General features: G+C 37.8%; 1 protein-coding gene across 2 annotated transcripts in view; it reads left to right on the forward strand.

Annotated features, from left to right (window-relative positions):
* The window catches only part of ADCY1 (adenylate cyclase 1), a 165,130-nt gene that overhangs the window by 90,725 nt on the left and 46,589 nt on the right, over positions 1 to 27,816 (forward strand). For both annotated transcript variants that reach the window (XM_063325658.1, XM_063325659.1), the window contains exons 5-8: positions 2,475 to 2,602; positions 12,329 to 12,487; positions 13,385 to 13,526; positions 25,142 to 25,297. In XM_063325658.1, the coding sequence (XP_063181728.1) occupies positions 2,475 to 2,602; positions 12,329 to 12,487; positions 13,385 to 13,526; positions 25,142 to 25,297 (585 nt within the window). The remainder of the gene's footprint in view (positions 1 to 2,474; positions 2,603 to 12,328; positions 12,488 to 13,384; positions 13,527 to 25,141; positions 25,298 to 27,816) is intronic.

Consider the following 27,816-nt stretch of genomic DNA (forward strand, 5'->3'; position numbering starts at 1 on the left):
TCCGATAAGAAACAGAGTGGTGGTTTGAAAAACAGCAGGTGATATAGCCATATGTCTTCCCTCAAAATTAATGTGTCTCTAGAAAATGCTGTAGCACTTTTTTTCTTTTATTTTTCTCCTGCTCAAGTAATAAAGTGACTTGGGAAAGTGGTGATGGATCAAGCTCTATTCTGTTTTTTTTTTTCCTTTCCTGTCTTCCAGGTTGATAGACTGTGCTGTGCCAGCCTGACAATAATTTTGTGTACCCCATTATAAACGTACAGTACTGCTCTATAAACCAAGTCATTAGAAATGAGCCATTTTGGAGGTAAACACTGAATAGGAGAGAACACTGATTGATTAACAGATACATATTGTCGGCCCCAGATTACTGAAATGGCTTTTCTGAATAACTTTCAGCTGGGTTAAATAGTCATTACCTGGCCCCAAATTATGCATACCAAATTTGAAGATGAAAAGGGCTTTATAGAGGATTGTAAGGTGTGGCAAAACTGGATTTATTTTGGAAAGTAGGTTCCAGCTTTAACTACTGAGTGCCCTCTACCGCTTCAAGATTTGCCTACAATTTTTAAAAAGTGGCTTATTTTGACAGTATAATTGAGTGGTTTCTACTAAAAAACTTAGTGGTTTCTTTTAAAACCTTAGTGATTTCTTCCAAAAACCTTGAGTCAGAAGGCCTGTTTTGTGTCAGAACAGATTTAGATGTCTGCATATTACTTTGTGTACATCGATAATTATTTTACTCGTATAATACCATTTAGCCAAGGATCTCAAAATAACCAATTAAAACTCTTAAGTAAAATTGGTGAGGCATTTTGTGGCTATAGGCTGTGGGAATACTCTAAGGCCTTGGTGATAATGCTTCTAGAATAATTATGCTTGCATTCATTAAAATGTACATTAGCAATGATAAATAGTGGTATATTTAAAATCCTGCTGTACAGCAGAAGAAATGTTAAGCAGTCACTCTTAGAAAAGCCTTTTCTGCTAGTTAAGCATATCCAAAAAGATGGCTCTCTTCTCTGTTTCGAGATCTGAATTTACTGCTTAACTCATAAAAACAAGTAGACAAATCAATTTTCCCAAACAGCGTTAGCATGCCTTCTTCCATGCCTGAACGGAAGTAACTCTTGTTTTATAACATTTGTTCAATACTTGGAATCATTTACAAAGAAGACAGACATGGGAATGCCTGCAGCTGGAAGAGTGTGTAATAACAAGCCCCGAATGCTGGTGTATGACGTTATCAGAGAGAAAGGGATCGCTCTAGGCATAACCGTCACTTCTGAGCTGGAATATGGGTAATGACGTAGAGAGCGTGGTCAACTGAGGAAGGTTTTGATTCTTGTAGGTAGGAGACTGAGTGAGAGTGTGTGCCTGTATGAGAAGCTGAACCAGTATGATTAGGTAATTTTTTTTCAGACATTTTAAATTCCACTACCACTTTTTTTTTTTCCCTTTCTGTGCCACTGAAGTCAAGTCTATATAGCACACTGCTGGGGGAGGAATCATATTTTTGTTAATCCTCTCTCATCATATTCAGAAGAGTTAATTTTGCATGGCACTTACCGGCATAGTCCCAGCTGCGTAAGTTGGATTCATTTAATCAGGTTATTTACTTTTCTGTGCCATGCTCTAAATGGTTAGAAGTTACCATAATAAAGCTGCATCTCTTCATGTCTCCTCATAGTTTATTAGTTAAAGTCTTGTTAAACTCTATTAGTTAAAGCTTTGTTAAAGGTATTTTGTTAAGTGCTCCCTGTTTGTAAGTAAACTTTCTACTCAGATCAATGTAGCAATCGTCACGTGGTTTTTCAAAACAGGAGAGATTTAGCCAGATCTCTTTGGCTGTAGAAATTAAACCGTTGCAAACGGGAGATAAATTCAACGGCAATGCAAACTGCCTATATCATCTGATCTGTGAGCGTGTCATATTTACACTGATCATGGCGCACTGTAAATTGTGATTTATGAATTGGTAATGCACAAACGTGTGTACCTTTACAGATAATACATCGTCTTTCCTGGTAAGCTGGAACTGGATTTGAAACAAAAGCTTCTCAGAATACAAACATTTCCTGATGTTCAGTAGTTGTTTGGCTTCAGTCCTTTGGTTTGGAGTCATGTAGAAGTGAAGTCTTATTACGAATCTTGAATTCATACTGATGTAATGTGAGGGCAAGGGAATAATATTTCTTCAGAACTATAGTTTTAAGCAGTGTTACCCCCTGTGTGTTGAACAATGCAGGGCTGATCTCCAGTATATATATATGTTTGTTTATAAACAAACAAACGAGTATGTATATATCAGCTGTTCTATACAGGGAACCCAGATTTCATGAACTGTAGATTACTTCATTTGAGCACAAAAGGATTCCCTGAATGATTCCATAGTATTGGAGAAGATTTTATCCAGTAAATATTGGAACATTTATATGAATAGTAAAATTTTTCCCATTCTTTTTTTATTAAAGGAAAACCACTGCAGAAGAATAAAAATCCTAGGGGACTGTTACTACTGTGTTTCAGGATTGACCCAGCCCAAAACAGATCATGCCCATTGCTGTGTTGAAATGGGACTGGATATGATTGACACCATCACGTAAGTACCGCGCAGTGTGAACCCAGACAGGAGTGCTTCAACAACTTCTATGTGGCATTCAGGAGGCGTGTTCTCAGAAGAACAGCAGTGTCCGCTAGCACTGCCCACCCAGCAGCTCACACTGTTGCATTCAGGTCAGAGGATACTGATTTTAGGAAGGGTCATTCTAGACGTCCATTTTCCACTCCATTTAATTGCTGTGAGGAAAAAGTACACGAGTGTGTAGAGGCACATACATGTACCGATTGAGGGACAGAAAGAAATAGTAAAATATTCGTATGGCCATTTGCCACAAATGAAGGAGTCTAATTTATTGTTCTACCGGGATAAACACTGCTCATTTTGCACACCAGTATGTAAACTCAAAGCCAGTTTGTGCAAGTTGTCTATGTGTTTGTGTTCTCAAAATGATAGCTTGCTGATTTCTCCTTTCTGTATGTCATGGTTAAACCTTTAATTTACTCTGCTTTTCAGAAATGTAATGTGAAATTCACTTTGCTGATCAGAAGAACTTTTCTATGCTTGAGAGCTCTGCATTGATCGTTATTTCACCAAGGCAAAAAACGTCAATGTGAGACAACCGTGAATGAGCTTTTAGCGAGGCCTGAAGATACATTTCATTATATAGGAGGGAAGGGAGAAAGATGGGAAAATTCTTCACTACTGTATTGTGTATATGTATATATGTGCATATGTATATGTGTGTGTGTGTGTGCCTGTGCATGTGATTTATAGGGAGGCTGTAGGAAGGAGTGCACACCTGTATTAATTCTGTCTATAAATAAATACTGGTCAGGACAGTGCTGTTACATTTGGAATGAGCTTGCACAAGAGCGTCACATCAGGGGCCTTAGCCTGTTCTGTATTGGAAAATGTTTGGCCACTGTTTCCAGTAGCCAGTTATTCTTTCTCTCTGTTGTCAGCTGGGCTGTCGGGAATACGGAATTGCCTCAATGTTCTGCTTTCCCCCAAGCTTTTGCATTGTACACAGAGAAGACATGCCTTCTCTGGGAAGGTGAATAGACCACAGGGTAATCTCAATTTAAAAATTAATAGTAAGCTGTTAAATAGATAAAAAAAAAAATTATAGGATAAGCAAACATAAGGCTTATGAATTCAAATTATGCATTTTTGGGGAGGAACATTTCTCCTTTCTTGTTTCTAATAAAGCTTTTTTCACGTCATATATTTCATATCCTCCATTTGTATGTGAGCATGTTTATGCACACAAAGAAGCTGTTCTCCCCCCCAAAAAAGTTGTGTTCATTTGTGGAGAGTATTGGTGTTGTAGAAGAATGTCTTATGATCTTGTCACAGAGTTCACTGTAAGTTTTGTTCAAGAGAGCAGGGTTTATCTCTAGGGAAGTAATATCTAGTCGTTCGAACCCTGTTAATGCCTTAGGGGAACATGGAGATTACCACACATTTTTATTGTTTCATATCAAACTTAAACATTCATATGAACCTGGATTCATCCAGCTTTCTTTGCAGACAACTTTAAAGCATAGAAAAAATGAGAGAAGTACTTAAAGCAATTGAAAAGTCATTATCATTTCTAGCTCAATCCATGGTTTTTTATTATAATGTTCCTTTATAAAATCTCTCAGAATGTGAAGAGTTGGGTAAATTAATCCCTATTCTCCCTCTCATTCAATGCAAGTTCGTCATCTTTGTAAAAATTGTAAAATTAATAAAACACTTTTTAATCTATGATAATATATGATAGTCTATGATACTATAAAATCCTAAACTGATATCCTAAATCTGAAAATTATGTATATGTGCATTCTTCCAGCAGTATATGGATACTGCATTTATAAGGAAGCCTTGGCCTTTAGAAGCGTAATTAGATGTACAGGCGTTGTACACATTTTCCAAAGTATTTTTTTTTTAAATCCCTGGAAAGCAGTAGCTGATGCTCTCATCCTCTTTCAAACCTAGCATTAATCTTTAATTCATTAGTTGTGCTGTGTTTCATGTATACAAATAAGGTAGTGATATAGCTGTCTGAACTTTCCTTTTTTGAATGTTTCAGTTTTACTAATATTAGAAATGAAGCGTGTTCCCTTTTTATGTTGTCATTTATTGGCTTCTGTCCTGGTAATGTAAACTTGAAAAAGGAGTTTCATTAAAAAGGAAGAAATTAACTGGGACTGTTCATCCTGGAGAAGAGAAGGCTCAGGGACAATCTTACCAATGCATACAAATACCTGATGGGAGGGTGTAAGGAGGACAAAACCAAAGTTTTCTCAGTGCTATCCATTGTCAGGGAAAGAGGAAATAGGCACAAACTGAAATACCAGAAATTCCATTTAAATATAAGAATAAAACTTTTTTTTTTTTTTTTTTTACTGTGGAGGGGGTCAAATACTGGAGACGTTGCAATGGAAGGCTGTGGAGTTTGCATCCTTGGAAAGATTTAAAGCCCAGCTGGACACAGTCCTGGGCAACCTTCTGTAGCTGACCCTGCTCTGAGCTGGGGGGTTGGTCTAGATGATTTCCAGAGGCCCCTTCCAGCATCAGCAGCTCTGTGATTCTAAGTGGGCATTAGTGTGTTATCTCGACATGTTTAGTCAGAGGCTGTGGCAGAAGATAACTAACTGACAATTTCAGCAGTATATTTTTTAAAGAATTCATAAATTGTAAGTCTTTAGAGTGTGTATTCAGTGGTCAGAGCACGGTGAGAGGGCAAAATGGAGAAGAGGCAAGGTTATAAGAGAGTGCCAGATTTAATTAGGGTTCTTGAATTGCTAGAGCCCTATTCTGGATCCTTTGTACATAAGAACAATTAATTAATCACAATTATTTTTTCTTTCAATGAGGAATTATTAGTGTAAGAACTGTAAGATCCAGGCTCAATGCATGTTCCCTCTCTTAGTTAAATGAATGTTCCTGTTCTGCTTATGTTAGGAAACAGAAAGATGGTGCATTCCAAGTACTATTGCCCTTGATAGCAGTACCATTTTTTTCTTTTACTGCAAGTGGTGCATCATCTGTTCAGATATTGTTGGTTTCTGGGTAAGGTTCTTTTGATGACAGAAGCATGTAGCTGAGCCAACTGTAGAAAGAACTCCAAAGGAGGAAAATAGGTTCTGCTAAAGATGAGGAAAATATCTTCAGTCCTTCACAGAGACCTAAATTAGAAGAGTGATTCCCCAGATTGTTCAAAAAATTCAAATTTGTTTGAAAATACGTTGAGAAAATGAAGTGAAGGGCTTATGATGATAAAGTTGGAATGCAAAATTTCATTTTCTATTGGTATGATTATTAGATAGTGGTGTTTATCAGCCCCATGAGATGCAGAGTCACTTTTACTTTTAAACTTCCACCTTTCATCCAGAGTTGGATGCCAGCTGGTAGTCTTCTAAAAGTCTCTTCACTTTACTGCAGAAATCAGGCATTGTAAATTTTTGCTTGGAAGTTGTGATCCCTAGTGACAGGTTGTCATGTTACCTGGGATAAATAAATAAATGAAATCACTTGAATTGTGATTCAGCTGATGGGGTCTATGAAAAGTGCCTGTCCCAGAGATATGTACCACCAAGATGTCCATTTTCCAGGAAATCAAGGAATAGAAGCTTCTAGTAGCTGTTTGATGGATCTGTGATTTGACTGAGTTGAATGTTATAATGAGTTCATTGAAACTGATACTTTCTATTCTCTTCATGTTCTGTGTAACTGTTATTTAAGTATCCTAGAATATGGTGATGCATGTGAGTATCATCTTAGAATGTTGCCTCATTACATTTAGTTGAAGTTTTGAAGGTAATTTTCAAAGAACATGATAAAATACTTAAATTTTTCACAATTTAATCTGCCTTCTACAAAGTATTTTTTTTCAAGGGCACAGTTAAAGTCAGACCAGAATCTTTATGGGAGGATGTTTTTTTTTTTCCTTAAAAAATCCAACAAAACAGATAGTGTTGTATTCTGTTTCTATTCCAAAATAATTTCTGCTGCCAATGAGTCTTGTGTCAGTGCCTCAGTACAGGCTAAGTGTTTGTTTAGAGTCACTTATACCACCATAGTGGTAATATTTAAGTGTTGGATACCACCGATGTTGCTTTCATCAGGTGAGTTTTAACTCACAGATTTTTGGTAATAATAAAATTAAAGTGGTCATATTCATTAGCACCTCTAATGTGCCAGATGTTGCTCTAATGTGCCAGATGTTGTCCTCGCATCAGTTTTGAACAATGCTTTAGGCCAACTATGCTCTTCATCTTACTTATATTGCTTACTTTTGAGGTTCCACTGGATTTACTACAGTATTTTACTTTCTAAATAGATATGTTTCTTAGTGAATTGCCATGTGGAAAAGTTTTGCCCCACTACCCAAGATCTTCCCTCTCTCCCCAACAAAGTGGCTAGAGTTCTGGTTTAAGCTAGTGTTACTGGGGCAATTTTATACGTTCTTAATAATAGTTTGTCTTTGCTTACAAAGCACTTAATCAACTTATATAAATTATATTAGACAATTCTTTGGCTCAGTCCAGAAATTTAACCTCTTAGGAGATGAAATGTGATTAAATGAGGGAGTTAAATGCACTTGATAATGCCACAGGGCAAGAAGTGAACTGTAATGTTTCCAATTATAAATGAGGAGGGAATCTGGGTGAGCAGGATATAAATACTAGATTTGGGACTGGGCCAGAATACTGGGGTTAACATTCATAAACTTGTCAAAAGTGTAATGGGATCTTGTAATCATTCATGTCTTCACATAAGTGGTACATTTTCACGATAACTCCTTCCCTTGACATCTTACTAGGATGCTATTTTAGTACTCAGAAAGAATTTCACCACTAGCTGCATCACTTGGCTATGTCTACGTTAGCAGGTAGCATGGCACAGTAGGAGCACATCTGTAGATCACAGCAGCTGGTGCTGACTACTTCATTTTAACCAATACATGTTACAGGGGAAGGAGGCAGAGGGTTACTTCAGAATGGGTCTTGCCTGCCCCCTATATTGAATGTTCCTACTGCGTGTGGAGTTTGAAGAGGCCTGAAGGAAGTGTCCATGAAACTTTGCTTCTTGAAATCTGGGCACCCCAGTGGGGTCTGTCAGGAGATAGATCAGCGTCTGTTTGTGTCACATAGGTGAGTTTGTCCCCTACGGATGACTCCACCTAATGTCAATGACTCCACCATTCATCCATGTAAGACCTCACAAATGGAAGTTGGGCTTATTTTGCGCCTGCGAATTGTGTTGCTGCTTAGTTGCATGGGACATTGTGTAGGTTGATGCTTGAACTGCCTCCTTCCTATGGGTTTGGTCACCAGCTGACCAAAGGCACGGGGGAAGGGAAAGGAACTACAGCAGACAGTTTGAGGAAGCCCAACTGAAATGTCAAGTCTTTCTGTGGGATCTTTTGTCTGAGGAAGAAGGCAGGAGCACTAATTTTACCGATGTCAAGACTGTTTATCCTTTTCCCCTGATCCTCCTGAGGTCCAGGGCCTGGGAAAGTTTGGATTGGCAGGAGTGGATTGACTTTGAATTCTGGGAGAGCCAGCAACTGCATTTTCAGCAGTGGAGAATGCTGTCTACCATGATCTGACTTCACCACCATTGGTGAAAGCCTAGTCAGGTTGCACCTTTGTCATAGTGAGCCTCTTGAGTGCTAAAGCCATCAGACCTTCACAGCCCAGGTTCTCTGCCCTAGCTGTCTGCTGCTGTGCTCCAGGTGAGCAACATACTGGAAAAGCATGCAGCTCTGGTCAACATTTTAAAAAAAAACCAAACCGAAACAAAATACCACCAAACAAACAAACAAACAAACAAAACAAACAAAAAAAACCCGAACCTGACCTGAAGAAACGGCTGCTGAAACAGGACAGCAAAAGTTTTCAAACAACAAAACTTAATTGCCTGAGAGGACTAACATGGCCCCCACCCTGTGGGAAGACCAAGCTGAGAGAGGGCAAGGACGCCTACAAGCGTGCTGCTTGGTAACAAGGCCTGCCGCCTCTCCTCCCATGACCTGCCGGGCCGACAGAGCAGTTCACAGAAAGATAGTCTTTGTCATTAACATCCAAGAAGTAGCCAATTCCTGATGTTGAAATGGAACCGACAAAGAAATATTTAGGGAGGCGTGCAAAATTAAAGGAGACCCTTATCTTAGAAGTGTGCACGTATAAAAAGCAAATATATGTAACTGAACCAAAAACTTTGCCTATGACTTTAACTGGGAAACATCTATTTTCTGTGCAGATATTTTTGGACCTAAAGAAAAGCCCTAAATAACTTATAAGAAATGGGATGCAGAGCTTTTTTTTTTTTCTTCTTCTTCGAATGCAGCACAGGTCTGGAGCTGTTCTGCAGATGATCTAAATCGCTTTGATGGTTTGTAGCAGCACATGAAATATTTGTAGCTAAGGAGAGAAGTAAAATTCTTGGCTTGGTAAGGATACTTGAGCTGTCTGGGTGGATGGTTATTTTATTAGTCACTTACATAGACTCCGCACGCTTCTAGTTTAAAAAGAAAATGTTTTTCAATTTCCATTTGTTTCTGGGACTACTTCTGTGTTAACATTTGGAAACCTTTTGAGTATATTGTATCTTTCCAGTTACATTTAGCCTGAGTTTTTATATACTGGTTTAAATGCAGGGAAAAAAAAAAAACAACAAACCCAACATTCATTTGTGAACGGAGAATATCACATGCTTGCAGGTTCACCGATGAAGATAATTACATAGGTACTTAGTTATGCGGTAGAACATAGACAGGCAAGCAAGGTGTAATCCTGAAGGGCTTTGGCATGCTGGATATGGTCTTTGTATAAGATCGGTCTGTTAATGGCACAATACACATGCACAGGTGAAGATACAAAGGTTAAGTTATCATTAGAAGGCTTATATTATTGGCTTCTTTCATTTCTTTCAAGGCCTTGTCAAGCAGACAGTGTGCGCAACAAGCGCTGTAACATTCAAGTCCTTTTAGGACTCCTTGGAGTCATTTTTGAGGCTTCACTTACAACAGATACCGAATAAAGGAAAGCTGACTTGCAGTGAGTAGAAATAAGAGAAGGAAATATTTAATCTGTCAGAAAGCTGCGCATAAGGCTTTCTGTGCTGTTGCGTAAAATATGACTGAAAAATGTAATATGACCAGATTCCCTGGGTCCCTGGGGTCAAAAGAGATCTCCGCAATCCTCACATTAGTGATGGCTGACATGGTATATACCTCAGCACTTCTTGGCTGCAGCGTTCATTACTTAAATTGAGGCCAACTAGCTTGTGCTGCTCACCCCACATCTTGACTCATGCTGCCCTTTCTATTAATTGTATTTAAACAAGTACAACTATACAAGAGACAAATGCAGTGACTACTCCTGAAATAGTTGAAAAGTACTCCTAAAGAAGATAGCTCTGCCAAATCCAGTGTGGCGGGACGATACTTTAAAAAATACAATGGTCAATGAAGATCAAGGGGAAATTACAGCCAGAGGTCAGTTTAAGGTCGTCTTCTATTAAATGCATTGGAAAACCGAATGAAAATCAAGTCTTAACACTGATTAGTCAGTTTCATGTATTCACTGATATTATCTCTTTTTGGTCTGCAGCTTAACTATGGAATGCCAGGTGTCTCTGTAACAGAAGGAGTTGCAAAGATTTATGCAGAGCGTTATCTCTGCGTGTAATGTGTAAGACTATTAGGTTCAAGGTTCCTTTTCAGTGTTCACAAGCCAGTACAGGGTACCGGTTATAGCATGCCCTGCATTTCGCAGGAACGAAGAATCCTTCCTTAGCGTGGCACCAAAATTAAAAATGCTTTTAATAATGACCTTTCCAGTTAATTCTTCCTTTCCCAGCTGCACAATGAAAACCTCTGAAGGTTAGATTTAATTTACAGGTGCGCGTCCGTAGTTATAGGTGATTTCTGTGCCACTCTTGCAGGAACTTCGGAAAGGTATTGGGTGTTTATTATCACTCTTCCTCTGCTGTTCTTGCACTGATTTATTGGTTTCATCCTTTCATTTGTCCTGTACTCCTGTAACTATGTAATTGAACCAATTAGAACGCAGTAGAGCGGAGTCATTACTTATCCATTTGCCTTCTCAGCTAGTACCTCTTCATACCTCTTTTCTCACAGAAACCGTAAGAGCATTTAAATATAAGTCTGTGCCCTTTCAGTCTCACCATAGGAAATGACCCTTAGCTGAGTATACCACAAAGGTAAAGGCACAGCTACAACTCTGTGTGATTACTAGTCGTCGCAACAGTTTCTTAACAGTAGCACAGGGTGAAAATATCAGTTGAAAAAATATAATGCAACATTAAATAAGAAGACTGACAATCTGATACATAATTGAGTAGGTTTTCATTCAAGTGGAATTGTAATTAAATGGTGAATTTAGAGAACACCACAAATCTAAAGCGTGACAACATAAATGAGACAATAACTTTTTAATTATTTTTAACCCTCTGTGCTGCACAGAGCGGAAGTGTTGGGGTCCATACTATGATCTTTTTCCAGATTATTTTATATCATTTTATTTAAAAATTAAATGTTTTATGCTATTGCCTTGAGATCAAGCCACTGCAAACAAAGGAGTAAAGAAAACGAAGTCTTATTTGATATTACACATGGAGAACTGAAAGAGGATAAAATTACTTTGAGTCACAAAAAAACTGTGGTAAAAGAGGGGAGAAATTAAATGCAAGTCTTGAGTGACTCAAGTTTATATTTTATTCACAAGACCAATCTTTTCCTTAATGTTTAATATTAAACTCCTTCATGATGAAATTCAATTAGCCCATACAGGATCAATCATGATCTTTGCATGAGTGAAGTGGTGCGTGTAAAAAAAGAATCAGAGAGAGAAAAATCCACCAACCAGTAAACCCAAGGCTAGGAGAAGCAGAAATATTAACAGAGATTTTTAGTAAAAAGAAGAAACCAGTTAGACCATTATAATACTAAGTTGAAAGCAGTCTGGAGTAATGGTAGAGTTGAAACACGTTTGCTTACTTTCATGTCAGGTTAAAATTAAGCCTAATAAGATTCACTAATAAGTTTCAAAAATCTCTTGATTCCAAAAATCACATTCTGGCCATCATTGTGGTCAATCACACCTGTCATCCTGCTGAAATAAATACGCATTTGGAAGAAGGCACATTTATGACACAAAAAAGTAAATATGTGTGACACGCAAGATAAATAGGAAACTGCAGGAGTTAAGCTGACTGTCTCTGAGTTATTTGAGTTACAGCCAGAATGTGTTTTGTTTATCTCCCAGTAAAATATCTAAGTTTCTGTAGGACCGTGATAGCAAATACTGCAACAGTGGCAACTGAAACCTAAAAGTTATAGTCTTAGGGAAGTTTCATGACAAAGCTATTTACTACACTTGCTTTATTGTCCTTTTTTTTCTTCCTTTTTTTTAATTTTATTAAATGTAATGAAACGTAACCTTTCTGGGTTTCCTTGAAACCTGTAAAATTAAATTGTAATGGATTAGGTAAAGAAATTCAGAAATACTGAGATTTTGGTTCAACAGTAATTAAAATATGATGAAGAAAATTATTTCTTTGGAATTACAATTGAGGTGTTGAAACTAGTGAAGGAAAATAACAGTAGCTGAATATATTATTTCAGATTTTTAAAAGTTCCTGTCTATTTAGTCATGCATATATATGTTAACTTCCGGGGAAGGAGAGAAAAAGAAAATCCAGAGCAATGTCATTGTCTAAAGACTAATATTCTGATGCTGTCTATTCCAGATCTGTTGCAGAAGCCACAGAGGTTGATCTCAACATGAGAGTTGGATTGCATACAGGCAGGGTGCTTTGTGGGGTGCTAGGTCTCCGAAAATGGCAATATGATGTCTGGTCAAATGACGTGACTTTAGCGAATGTAATGGAAGCTGGAGGACTGCCTGGGTAAGCCTGAGAAAGAACCATAGAATAAGAAACCGAAACCTGTATGGGTGAAGAATTTATTTCTTTCTTTGAGATATTTGCAATGGAATTGCTATCGATAAAAAGGGTTCTGTCCAGCAAGAGCAATCAATATATTGTGTGATTTATACTGTGGAATTGTCCAAATGATCTTGATATTTACATTGGTAATAGGTTAGGTTAGAAGCAAAACATTTCCAAATGAGATCTTTATTAGAAGCTGCCAAATAGAAAGAGTAGGAATGAGGCAATGCTAGGAATGTAGGAATGATAGACTTTCACCATTTCATGTTACAAAAGTAAAACCCTCTAGTTATTCCAGGAAATTTTTATCCTTGCACTTCTATACCTGTGGGCAGTGTGTGCCTCACTGCTTTTACATGCCAAGATTTTGAACACTAGTAGTGTGCTATAGAAAAAAATTCCTCTTTATGAACTCAAATATTGAAGGTGATTGTGCAAATGATACAGTAGCACATAAACCTGCAACCAAGCCATGGTTTATGGTACCTGGAATTTTAAGTACTCCTCGGACAGCCTTGAACCCAATTTAAATGCACACAGTGCACTTTTGCAAAGGTTCATGGGTATGCTTCTGTGTGCAACTCACATTTAGATCGGAATCTTTGCAAGTGTTTGGAGAGTCAGCAGTTATCGTTTCTGTTCCCTCTGCTCAAGTTTAGAAAATGCATGCAATAGAAATGCTTCTCTGTTCTGTTTGGCTGAAAAGACCAAACAAAACATTTTTTTTAAATCAAAAATGGGGGTTTGCACGTAATTTGACCTCTTTATCATCTACTGCACAAGAGTGTATTTTAGTAGCAGCTAGCTCATAATGTATCTTTGCTTTAAACAACAGTGTCTGATTTTTCTCCCCAGGAAAGTTCACATAACAAAGACCACCTTAGAGTGCCTAAATGGGGACTACGAAGTAGAACCAGGATACGGTCATGAAAGGAATAGTTTCTTGAAGAAGCATAATATTGAAACATATTTTATTGTGCCATCTCATCGTAGGAAGGTAAGCTCCACAAATTCCAGCTTATTCTGTGATATGTTTTCATAGTTTAACGACTATTCTGTGATACTCTGAAAGCAGAGGCAATACTGGTATTTCTTATTTCTAAAAGCTCTTCAGACACTCTTGAAATTAGATCTTTTGGTTTTGACTGAAGCAGGAATGCTAAAAAAGCTAACCTTGAACATTACATAGAGAAGATGATCAACTTACTTTTGAAGTTTAAAAATAAACCAATTTTTTCCTTTATGCCCCCAAAAAGAAAACTGTTGTTTTATTCAGAGTCTGTAATCATTCTGTTAGAAATTATATGATACTTTACTCTGAAAATGTGATTCACTCTTCCCTTCCTTCTCCCTTCAAGAGGGTGTTTTAGAATATTAATGCTCACAGCTTGGCTATTTTTCTTCTTGTTTTCTTTACTCTTTCATTCCCGTGCCATTTTGCTCATGCTGTCCTAACCCTTGCTGCAAGTACTTGTGATACACATGGCTCCTTTACTGGGCCTGGAGGATTCTCCAATGAATAGATGCAGAAAAAGTAGTATTTACAGACATGTCATGCCCACAGCAGAAAAGTTAGTGAAATGAATTCAGCAGTGATTGAACTAACATCCCCTGGAAGTCTGGAAAAGCTGCCATGTTGCCAAGCTGTACAACACAAGGCCTTTTGTCCAGGTCAGAGGAAGAGGCTGCAGTCAACCATCCTGCTTTCGAATGTATATACCACTGTACCACGGATCAGGTATTTATGCCAAAGCTGAAGAAATTTTCTAAGGTTATTGCAACAAATAATATATTCTCTATCCAAAACATGCATGTTTTTTTCTCCTGCTACGTTGAGCTACTCATGACAAATTCAATGTTTTCCTTGCTTGCTCTCCCACCTCAGACTCCCACAATAATTTTGGTCATCCCTTTCTTATCTTAGCTGCCCATCCCTCCAAATTTTCTTAAGCTCCTCTCTCCCTTCAGCTTCTTCCTTTTGTCAAACCCCTGGAGATGTACTGGGGAAAGAGGAGTAAGTCAGCAGTGCTGTTGAGGGACAATAATGTTTTCTGCTCTTTTCTTCTTTTTGGTGGAGAACAGAAAATGGAAAGTGTGGAAAGAATAAGGTAAGAGAAGATTTTAGCTCATTTGAGCAGGAACTTCATTTTTTAGGTGTTGCTCAGGATTTAGCCGCCCCTGATGGAAATGGACGTGACTCCTCATTCTCACCAGATTTTCAGGATAAGGAGAACAGAGGCTCAGCGATGCGGTGGTAGTATCTTGAGTCTCAGCATGCAGTGAAGATGGTGACAGTGGCTTTCCAACAGGTTCATTCATAGCCACATCTTTCTTCCTCAACCAGATGCTGAGTTTAGGATAGCCTTTTGTTCAACTACAAAATGGATTCTTGAAAATCCAAAATCTCATTTAAACACATTCACACTGTTCCAACCTTTTCCACATCAAATTAGGCTTATCTTAGAAGTTATCTGCCATAACGTGTTTACAGGACAAGTGGAACTTTTCTGCCCTTTATCTCAGCCAGACAAGTTGGGATACATACTTTTGCACCCTTCTCTTCTGAGACTCTGACTAAACAAGTTTCATTCGTGGATTTGGCCTTTAAAGGGAAAACTATAATATCCAATTCTGATACTAAGTATGAAAACAATACAGACAAGGTTTCAATGTGATGTCAAAGATCCATTCTTGAGGGTGTTAGCCAACAGGTGTTTGACAAAAATGTAACCAGGGAAAACCAGGTAATCTTGAATTCCATTCCCACACTCAGTTTCTTGGTCTAATTTGATGACTCAGAGAGTTTTCATGGAAATGTTGGGAGGCCAGTCACCAAGGGAATTTGATTCAGGAAGTGAAAACTCCTGTTGTTTTACCCCAGAAAGGCTGCTGCAAAGGTGTTTTTTATGCACTTCTTCTGAAGCATCTTGTTATTGGAAAGGTGGAGTGTTCTCCTCTGCTGTGAAAATAACACAATCTCACGTTTTGTTCTTCTGCTGGTATATATGATTAGATTCAGTTTTAGGTAGTCTGAAAGAAAACAGGTGGAAAACCAGTGGACCAGTGACCAGTGGCAATCAGTGAGAGATTTTTCTGGTGGCTTGCTTGAAAACCGTATTAGTTCCTAGATTAATCAATCCCAATAAAGAAGAAAATATAAGGGGGGCTTAATTAAGGTAGGTGTGTTGCTTATTGCTACAAGATTTGTTTGTCTTGGTTTTCTGCTGTTTTCGCTCCTACAACATTATGTATAATTTCATTTCATATGTTATTATGTATCAGATTTCATTTCATGTTGAGAAGAGAAATAGCTGAATTTCAGGAAATTGTTGGCAGATTGGTGCACAGAGGCAAGTAGAGAGAAAAGGGGATAAACATATAAACTGTTACGTAAAGAAACTCTGTTGTGTCGACTCCACTGCATAAACCAGTGATTGAGGCACAGGCGCTTGACATTCACATATTAAAGTAAACCAGGTCAATGCATATTTAATGTACAATGATGAGAGAGTACTACTGTGTGAGCACACATTTCTTCATCTTTGCAAGGTTGCTGGGAAATTACTGGTGACTGCTGAGAAACAACCGATCGGTTTGTCATCAGCTATATAAACCAAATGCCATCTTACCCATGGGTGTCACTGATGGGTTTGTGGAAGCGGCAGATGCTGCAGTGTGGCTTGGCTAATGACATTAGCTCTCCAGCATGCATCAATGGCGTGTCAGCCAAACTGGCAGAAATAAACACTTCATGAATTTTACTGGTATTGACTGGCTTCTCCACTGGGCTGACAGATCAATCAGCATGTCACTTTGCTGTTCGTCACAGTACATCACAGCCGTCCCAGTCTTCGTATACTTGCATACTGATCGTTGGACCAGGAGCTACATAATAGCTTTATTTACCTTCAAAATAAACACCTGCTGCCCCTCTTACCATTCAGTCATTAACTCTTCAGAGACATGGAGACAGAAGGCTATCCAAGAAGCATAGATAAGATGAAGTTTCTTTAGGTGAATTCAGGTATCTGCTGGTTTAATACTGTATTCTTCCTCTGGAGCCTCAGTAGCTGAAATGCAGACACATTTTTTGTTCTTTATGCATCATCTCTGACATTAATATGAACTGACTTTAGCAGGTATGGTGCCAAGAGGAATGAAAATCAATGTTATGAGCAACAGATGGCCAAGAATCTGTTGAATTTGAAAGGTAAATAGGCCCACTTAGATATTTTAAATTTCTTATTTATTTATTTAGAAGACGCATACCCTGCATACTTCCATATTTGGTCTGACAGGAAGATCTTTCATCACAAATATCACCCAAACCAAGAATGGGAATAACAGTATAAGACAACCCATTCAAATACCGGTTACATTTTAAATGTGAACAAATTATAAAATATTCCCTTTTTTTAAATCTTCTATTGAATCAGCTAACAAACACAATTTTGTGATCTGATTGCTAATTTGGTGTATAATCTAATATGTGTGGGAATACTTCTATGTGGCCACTGAGGGAATACTTTTCTTTCTATTTTGCTACAGTTTTTATTTTGGTAAAGATTATATTAGTCTATTATTATAATTATTATTGTTGTTGTTATGATGATGATGATGATGTTGATGCAACAGTTTTGCATGTTTGACTGGATAACATCCAGCTTCTAAACAGATTTAAATAATTCATATGATTTGCAAAGCCATACAAAAATTTTTTGAATTAAATTAAATTTTTTTGCAGGCCGTCATAGTTAAAAACTTATGCAAATAAGTTAAACATAGTACGAAATGTTGTAATACTCTGACAAAGTTTCTAGTTCTGAAAATGCCAGCACATTTCTTTTTAAGAAAAGTTTAATTATGTCCTCATGATATTTTATATTGGTACTAAAACTTACAGTGATGTGACCAAAATATTGCACTGAGACAGGATTTGAGAAGTTTGATTAATATAACTAGCCACAAGTATACATGAATGTCTTGGACTTTTAAAACAGGTCTGATCCACTTAGACAAACAGATCTCTTCCTAATATATCAAATATTCACAAGATCCATACTCTATGCTTTAGACACATAGACATTCTCTTAGTTTCAAAATGTTCTAGTTTTCTGAAGTATTGTAAATATTACTGTATATGGATGTTATTTCAGGAAAAAAAAAAAAATCTAGGCCAGATCTGTTAATCTCAGAGCCCCTTACAAGAACTTTGTAACTCTGCTTAGACCCAGCTAAATAACTTTTTCCATTAATGATTCCTCAGTAATCTACCTGACTAATCCTGTTCTGACTTTCAAACTATGCTTAAAATTTAATCTACATTTTTTTAATAGAGCGGAGCTGGCTTTCGTGACAGTTCTTTCATTGTCAGCACTGATTGTTACCTTTGGCATAGTTACCTTTGCCTCAGTGTTACAGCTGGCATAGCTGGCTCCCAGAGGTCGTGACCTTAGCTGGACTGTCCACTTCTGTGGTTGCTCTAGAAAGTATGATTCTCCTGCAGCCTCTTAAGGTTTGGCCACAAACTCAGTGATAACCGGGTGGTTTTGTACTTGGACTTACTTGTTTGTATTTGTTACAGCAATTCACTGTCTGATGGCACCTCTCTAGTTTTGAAAAGACTCTTTAATTTCACCAGCTGAGAAAACAGTCTGGCACGGACTATTGAGCGAAATTCCTAAGGAATTTTTAGAGATAGCCAAGCAGTGGTCAGAAGTAATCAAGTTTTGCGAGGGGAAGAATTTCTCAGAATGTGTTAGTTTTTGCATTTGCAGAAGTGGGCCTGCCATCACTTTTTGCCAGCTTAAGGGAACCTGCTTCGCTGAGTAACTTTGCTGGCTCCAGAGCTAAGGCAAAGACAAATATGCTGTAGACCATTAACAGGAAGCAGTAGAGCTGTGTCCAGGAAAGGAAGTCATAAAAATTACGAAAATGATAGGGAAACAATATAGATACAACCTATAAATGATTCCTATGTAGTCATAAGTGTATTGTGGATTTTACACCATGCCTCAAATACAATCAATGATTAGCTTCCAATAGGTTGCTAATCACCATCTGCAAAATTTCTAATAATGTACTAGTGAGTTATTCACCAACTAACTCTGTATTCAAAGATATTAGTTATCTTTTATTTTTGGCAATGTAAATCATATGGTATCTGCATCAACTATTTGAATAGTACAAAGTGATGGCCATTCATGAAAAGTCCGTGAAAGTGAGTTTCACATCTGTTTGCCCTTTGAAAACTGTTTCTCTGAAAAGGCTGACATTTCTCTTCCCTACCTTACCACGCACATAGAAAGCCATGTAAGGCAGTCACAGAAAATCCTTTCTGTAGCTTGGACACAGCTCTGTTAACTGAAGTCCTCAAGTAATGCTATGACCATCCTGAAAATTCCAGGTGAAAGGGTCTAATTTTTTTTTTCTGAGTCCTTGTTTAGTTATCCAGCTGGAAGGAAGCGGATGCTGGTTAGGGGTATGTCAGTCTGTCTCCTGCCTCGTTTGCTGTCTTGAATCATGCCCTAAATATTCCGACACGGGAGGCTAGAATTTCAATCTTATTTTTGTCCAAAAAAAAAAATTATAGCCAAACCAAAATATCAGCAGTCTATTTGAAAAGAGAAGTTAAAGCAATAGTTGAGGAAGAGGAAAGCACTTTTGTCAGTCTTCTGATTTCAGGAAAACTCGGCTGAAAGCCTGAGGGTTCAAGAATCCTCTCAACAAGTAAACACAGCTCAGGAGCATCTCTTGGAAAATACTATTTAAAATGTAAAATCTTTTGCAAATGTCAGAAATATCTAGAGCAATTGTCTACACTACACACCTGTGGCGTAATTTATTGTGAACTGCAGATGGATTTAACAGCTCAAAAGGTTGATCAGTTAGTTTCTTTGACTCATTATCGAATAGGCAGAAATTCAGCAACCTGAGATTCATTCTAACTTGCATGACAATAGCTGCAAGAAAAGTGGCAAAGGCTGTCACATCACTTTCACGTGTCGTTGTTTCATCTTGCATGAACAGATGTGATTTTAAACTTCCCACATTGCAGTCCTGTCTCCAAGGAGTAATAGGAGAAAAAATTTTTTCTTTCACTCTGCTGCTTGAAAAGGCAGTATTTTTTGCCTTGGAGTAGTACAACAACTGTTAATCAGCATAGCCTTGTTGCACGAAGCAGATGATCTGCCTTCTATGTTAAAATGAATTACTAGGCTCCATATCTTTTCCACCACCCACCAACCAACAGGTTTTGTCTCCTTATGTCTTTCCCGTGGCTGATTTGATTTTTTTTCCCCCAGCATGGAATGAACTTTGTGCAATATAGCACAGGGAAAACAAGATATATTCATGATGGCTTTTTTGCTTTGTGTGGATGAAGTACATAGTAACTATATGTTCTTGCCTTTTGACTTCCTTGGTGAATCACTTTTACCTGTGAATCATTGTTAGCATTTTTCACAGGTATAACCACTCATATACAGTCTTGAGATGCTTTTTATCATGTCTTAATAATAATTCCATCTAACTTTTTGAAGTGAAGTAATTTGATGTATACAATATGTGTATTACTAGGATTTTTGATAGCAGGTTGTTGGATTTTGTCTGACCTGAATAAAAGATGTCATCTTGGCATCATCATGTAAACAACAACAAAAGAAATAAAAGGCTACCGAAGGAAAAAAGTAAACTGAGTGAAACAATAGGTCTAAAGTTACTGCACTTAATTACTTTTAATTTGTTGTTTTGATTCAGATTGAAGTTCCATCTATATATGTAGGAAATTTCCTTCTCTGCAAAGTTAATTAATTTAATCATTCTGGTTAGGTCTACGTGAGCATGCCATGGTGTTCTCAGATTCTTCTTTTTTTCCAAACCTGTAAAATTTGTGTCTTCCACAGAGCATTGATGGCCCAGTAAATCCATCCATATAGCTCGCAGCTCCCTAGAATTTTTTTGCATCTGACTCTTCTAAAAATATCCAGTCCATTTTGGCTCAGAGTCTTCATGGTCATTGTAAGTTGTCAGCTTTCTGGACTAATTCATTCTGAGGATTTTTTCACTTCAGTGACCATATGCTTACAAGCCCTCATGGAGTGCTAGAACTCTGACTCCTGAGATCTAAGTAGTAATACAAGGAGAGAGTTTTACAGTTAACGCAGGGGATGTGAAAACTTTTCCAGCTACTCAGACGAACTCTCTCCTTTGCTAGCGCACAGCAAGCAAAAATGTATTTGACAAAATTGTTCTCATTGCCCCAAGTTAGGCATCTGAGTCCATAGCTGGGCGCACACTGATGATTTCTGCTTTCAAATTGATGACTGCCTGCAGCTACCGCTGCTGCCATGCCTGGGGAAGTTCGGGGTGGACTTTGCGCTCAATGACTGACAGCTCCCACTGAGGAACTTAACTAGAGATCTGAATAAAGAACTCAGGTATTTCAGGTTTTAACACCTCAGATATACCTTAGAAGATCTGATTTAACAGATAGGCACACAGCCTTTTGATGGAAGCTCCAGCTTGTATCTGGACAGGGGCTGATCTGTGCCTGAGACTTTGCATTGCACAAGTTGTTGGAATATATGCACCCTGACACTGAAAGCAGACCACTTGTGTTACCACCCAGCAAACACAGACAGAGGAATGATGCTTGTGTTACAGAGTGTGTTGCTCTACATCTTCAGGATTGTTTCTGCAGTTGCTGTGAAGCTGCTAGTGCATCATCATCAATGTGACAGCCCGCAGCTTGGGCTGTCAATGATGGTAGAATTAGTTATGTGCTCTAACATCGTTCTCTTCTCTTCTTTTTCTTCCTTCAGAAATGTAGAATCTTTAGAAGGGAGAAGCGTGGGGCGCTGATATAAGATTTGCTCTATTATTCATCTCCTACAGATTGTTTTAGTCTTCACAGCTGCTAAAAACTTTTTCTACATCGGTGTTGAGAAAGTGGCCACACCATTCTGAAAAACAAGAGTTTCTCTTATAGAAACTGTATTATTTGCTAGTAAAAATCCCTAATGTACTTTCCTGACAGACAGCTGAGGTGCGATAAATAAAGTGTATCATAAAGGCAGGAGAAAAGGATGGAAAATTAAATGTCTGATGATTTTAACTATAAGAAGAAAAAAAAAACAAATAACATTTGCTCACCTATCTCAGGAGAAAATGGTTTGCAGATAGCAACGGAATAAACACTGCTACCAAGAGGCATGGTCCTGCCTGCCTGAAGATAGAAAGCACAGACAGACATAATGCTATAGCATTTATGGTGTCTGTAAATGTGTTTTGAATGACATTAGTATCTTCTTTCCCAGGCCATTTTAAGCATTGCGGTTGAATATAGTCAGGGGAACGACAGTCTGGTGCTGTTTCTGAGAATCCTAGATAAGCACCAGTGAATCCCTTACCAGGGTATTACATGAGATTCAAACACTGGGGTGTTTTCCCAGAATTTTAATCAGTGCTTGTTTGTTTTCTGCATACTTAAAGATGCTCACAAAGCTGCAGATAGTCTGGCTGCTTTCAGAGTATTCTGTTAGAAAATCCCAGCTCTTAACCTTATTTGCCAGCTGCGTTGCAACAGACCTTTCCTAATATTATGAAGCAAATGAACAGCGAACAGAGTTAAGAGATGATCCTGAGGGTCAAAAAGAAGTGTGAAAGTAAAATGCATTGACAAAATGAACTGGAATGAGAATGCTGCAGTCCAGCTTTCCTGTAGTGCTGGCCTGGAGCAAGTTCAGAGAAAAGGCAGAGTGAAAGACATTGGGGTTGGGCTTTTTGGTTTGGTTTGTTTTTTAAAATCTGTTTTAACGGACTGTACTGCATTTCTTGCCTTTATCAGAAGCTTACAGCAGAAGGTGCGATTACTTAAATATTCCACTGAGAGGTTCACTGTGTCAAAACCATGGTTCTGCTGTAAAAGTAATAATAAAAAAGGGACATGACTTGTGAGATGAAAGTGGGAGACAATTCCTTTGTTTGTATTTTTGATATTATGTATATATATTAGTAGAACGGAAAATCCTCATTCCCAGTAGAGAATCTATGTCCTGCAACCACTAGATTAAAAAAAAAAAAAAAGCTATATATAAAATTATACGTGATCTGAGAACTGCCAGTGTGCCCTACTTGTGCGTATTGCAATGCCCTTTGAGTGGTTAGGTTCTTGGCCAGCTGTGAAGAATAGTAGCTCTACGCGTTCCACGCGTTTTTGTAGCATCCCACAGTAGCTGAATTCGGATGGGGCCTTTGGAGGTCATGTGGTCAGCCTCCCTCCTCAAAGCAGGACCAGCTTCACAGTTGGAACTACTTTTGAAATTGCAGGTTGCTCAGGGCAGCTCCTCTGAGTCAGTGCTGAGAGTTTCCCTGGCTGGAGATTCGGCAGCCTCTCTGGGCAGCTCCAGCGCACGATCATCCTCACAGTTAAAACTTAACGTTCTTTGTATCGAATAGGAATTTTCCTTGGTCCAGCCTATGTTCATTGTCTCTTGTGCTTTTTCTGAGCATTTTTGGCATGAGCCTGGCTCTGCTTTCTCTCTAACTGCTATTGTGGTCCACCTGTAAACATCTATGTATTCCCTTTTTATCTCTGGGTCTTAAAAAAAAAAAAGAAGCAAAATGCGAAACTGAAGGGAGTTTCAGCTAAATTTTGTTGTATCAAATAGTTGATAGGGAGATGAAGTAAAATATACAGTATTTCTAGAGGAATTATGGCTACATTAGGAAAATTTGTAAGTGGAGTACCTGTCCAAAAAGTACGTTTTAGCTGTTGGGAGTGATAGCTCAAAAGCTGATCGTATCTGACATGCTCAAGTCTAACAACTATCTACTAGGTGTCCTTAGGAATACCTAAAGGATGATTAGTATGTGCATATTCTTGTACAGTATCTTCCAGAAAGCCCTCAAAAGAAAAGGTTCATATTGAGAATCTCTTCATGGAGACTTTTGTTAAACTATCACTGATACAAGTGATCACACACTAGATACACTAGGAGATGTCCCTGCCCATGGCAGGGGGGTTGGAACTAGATGATCTTTAAGGTCCCTTCCAACCCTGGCAATTCTATGATTCTATGATTCTATGACCCTGAAGTACAGTGCTGGTGATGCTACCTGGCTTCAGTCAACCTTTCAGTGCACAATAAAGTACATGTGCATACCTAGTCACCTTTCCATGTTTGAAACGTCATATATTTATAACATATCCATCTGCTAATAAAAAATGTGCAAGTATTTATACACAAGCCATTTTTGCATTTCATAGACACAGTGTAAGAGACTGAACAGAGTATTGGTAGATCAATAGCACATACTCTTGATTCTCCAGAAAATGCAAGTGCATAGCTGTATGCGTTAAACAACATAGCTAACCAATACCTAAGTTGCCATTCAGAATATAAGTGGTGTCACTTACCCTGTCCCTCTAAATTTGGGTATCCACAAAAACATGCATTAAACTAATGCTTCCAGTTTACTTACTTCTCCGTTCCTTGTTCATTGAATTAATGATGTAAACTGCTTTGGTAAATCACAGTATTGTTAAGACCAAACAGCAAATCATCAGTGCCATTTGTGGGTTTTAGAGCATTTGAATAAAATTTTTGGAGTGTGATTTTCTCTGTCTTTTGTACCTTTATTTACTGCTTCCTTATTTTGCTGTTCCAGAAAAGATCAATTTTACAAGCTTAAATTCCCATACTCTGGTGGCATGGGGACATTTCCCATTTCCCATTTACACATTCCCATTTTCACATTCCCCCTTGGGGAATGTCCCCATGTCCCATGGGGACATTTCCACATTTCCCATTTACACATTCCACATGCCAAAAGCGTGAATAAGACTGGTATAAATACTGAGGGTCGAATAAAGGATCACTCTTATTCTGATCTGTGAAAACATCTGGACATGTGCTAGGAGTTTACTAAAGTCAAGAGTTAAATACATGGTTAAGAATTAACCAAGAGAATATTTGTCCTTGCTGAACTGGGAGCTCTGTGGTAAAAGGAATAGATTACACCCAAGTCTTTGAGAATATTTCTCTGTGGTATAACACTTCTTGCTTTGAAGGAATAAGGTGTAAGATACAACCTAAATGCCTCACAGTCTCCTTTTAGGGCATGTATGTAAGTGTATCTTTAAAGCAAAAGCTGTACTCTTCTGATTTTAATGGGCTTACCAGTGGCTGAAGTAACAAAATAAGGAAATAAGAAAAAGACTGAAATCATATTTTTTTAACATCAGTTAATAAAAATGCTAATTTCCTCCTTATTTTTTCCTGTATTTTTCTAGAATTTATTTTAATGTAAAAGAAATACAAATATTGCCTCTTTTATGAGTTTGTCATTAATAGACCTTTTTTATAGTCTACATTTCTATGTAGAAAACGGTTCCCAAAATGTTAAGTGTGTGTTAAAATCCTGTCTGTTCAATAGATTCTTTATATCTCAGGCTAAAAAAAATATGAAGTAATCTTCCTCTGCAAATAGACTGTTTATCAAAATGCATTGCTTTGTTCTGACCACTAGATGGTGCAGATGTCTGCACGTCTGTATGTCTGCGTGGGAATATAGTGATACAGTCATAAATATTATTTTTCTGACCAACAGATATTTCCTGGACTGATTCTCTCAGACATTAAGCCTGCTAAACGAATGAAGTTCAAGACAGTCTGCTACCTGCTTGTTCAGCTCATGCACTGTCGTAAGATGTTCAAAGCGGAGATCCCTTTCTCTAATGTCATGACATGTGAGGATGACGATAAGGTAATCCATGTGGTCTCTTTGGGCATCGTTTCCGGGACGGCATTAAGCAGACTTGCTCTGAGAACATATGGGGTGACCTGACCAACTGCTAGAGGAGTTTCTGGTGTTCCTGGTGGAGCTAGAGCTGTCTAATGCCCTCAGCCTTCTCACAATAAAGACAAAACTTAATTATAACAGGCCTCCAATTTGGAGCTCCTCTTGAACAAGGCAGCACAGGTGGCCTATATGGCTTCTGTTAAGGACTTCCTTCACAGGAATTAGCATTTCTGAGGCTTTTTCTGCAGTTACCAAGAGCTGTTCTTTTGCATCATGAGTCCGTCACGGTCTGAAGCTGATGGCAGCAAATGCAAAATAACAGAATAATTTTGTATCTTTAGATGGTTCTCTAAAAAATGAAAGGCAACGGATTAGCCAAAAGACCTCTTAGTCCCTAACATAAATCCTAAATACAAAAGTCCCTAATAAGACTACGAATACCGCTTTCTTGAATGGCTTGTATTGCCATAACTCAAAAGTGCTTTACGTACTAGTAGCCTGGTTTACTTTCTCTCCTGTGTGTGGATCTACCCAGAAGTTTATGGAGAAACGAGCTTTTGAAGAGTTGCTTGTTCCCTTTTCTTTGCCAGCAGGTGGCAATATTACATAGTTCACTCCACCAGCACTCCAAAGCAGGGCATGGGCCGCATTGGAAGCAGTATTTCATCTTGACTGATTGCGCCATCTTTTTTTGTTTGTTTGTTTAATAATAAAAACTTATTGAAGATTCAGTCTCAATGTTAATTTCAGAAAGCATTATAACTTTTCTTTTTTTGGTTTTTGCGTGTGCTTGTGTTTCTTCTATGGGAAAAGGGGAGAAAAGTCCATTCAGTTCATTTAAAACAGTTTCGGTGAAGACTATCAGAAACTCCAGATTTGATTTTGAAATTTACCATGTACAAGGCTTTCCAATGGTGAATTAGTACTGTTCTTTGAGTATTTAAAAAAAGTAACGGCCACATTCTTTGAAGCATATGCAATACTTTATAGTGTGCCTTGTGTGTATATATGTATAAATATGGTAGTACACACAGAAACTCCTGATATGGGGTTGCTAGGGATCTGATGAAAATTTTCTTATGTCAAAACATTTGCAGTGAAGTACTACCATGCTATCTTTAACTGAACCAGTCGTTCTGAGCTTTTGTACCTAATACATAACATTTATCGTGGAGCATAACATATGGGTTTGATATAAATACACTGTGTTGCAATGCAGGGGTTCTTCAGAAATATCAGTCCCCAAATCGTGTAAAACAAGCTATGGCTATAAAGGCTTTGAAGCCAGTACATTACTGCAGCAGATGCTTATTTAATTTCTGAGAAATATAAATACTGGATCTTGATCACATATATGACATAATGTAAGTCTACTGTGTGAAAAAATAATAGAGATAAAAATAAGAGATCTAGTGACAATAATTACCTGTATAGCAACAGCTATTTTGATTAAGTGGCAGAACAGATAGTATAATTTATTCCATATATCAGAACAGCTCCCATCATCTACCCTCATTCAGATTTTAAAGCAAAGAAGTATTTTCTTTTATTTTTTTAAGTGCTGTTTTGCTCACACCTATTATTATGCTATAGGCTTAAATTTGGATTATAAAAAATCCCCAAAGATGTACTTTCTGCTGCACCTCAAGCAATACATATGCTAACTAATCGTTCTTTATCTTTATGAAGAATAGAATTTTATATTCCTGACAATATTCCTGAAATTTTCAGGGATAATTTCCCTACAAACTTGTGGGACAAATGTCTTCTGCAAGAAAACAACTTTATCTCTGTTTAGAAGCATTTAGAATAGTTGTTTGGCTGGCAATTTAAGATCTCTGTTAACAAAACCCAGAAGATCAGATTTGAAAGCTCTAATCCATGTATGTCCACAAGATTATTTTTCATGATGAAACAATTAGTTCTTAGACCATGGACAACTTAACAAGTAATGGGATCTGGTAGTTTGAAGAAAAATGCTTCCAGTAGCCTCATAATTATTTAACGGTTGTATAACCGGCTCTCTACATATAAAGCCAGCAAAACAGGACTGGGAAAATTATTTTATCTTTGCTAAGGTCCATTCTTCTTTACAATCAGAAAACTAAGATATTAGTCAGCGCTAACCTTTCCCACTGTTTATAAGTATTCACATATAACATAAACTAATGAACATAACATAAGCTAATGAACTGCTGTAGTCCACTGTTTGTTCACTAATAAGGATCTCATGAGAACTACTTCTTCTGGAATAAGACAAGAAACCACTATTCCTGCAGAGTTACTTCAATAGCTCTTGCCACCTCTTTTTACCATCTGGTTTAAAAGGGTATTTTGTAGTATAGCCTTTAAAGAATGGGCTATTAAGTACTGACTGCTCTGAAGAGACAAATTTTTTGTGCTTTTGTAACTGCTTGCTGACAGACTCTACTGATTATATCCTGAGCCAACTTTGTCCTTATCCCTGAGCAGACTTGCCGTTT

Source organism: Chroicocephalus ridibundus, chromosome 2 (assembly GCF_963924245.1).
Source record: "Chroicocephalus ridibundus chromosome 2, bChrRid1.1, whole genome shotgun sequence".
Taxonomy (NCBI): Eukaryota; Metazoa; Chordata; class Aves; order Charadriiformes; family Laridae; genus Chroicocephalus; species Chroicocephalus ridibundus.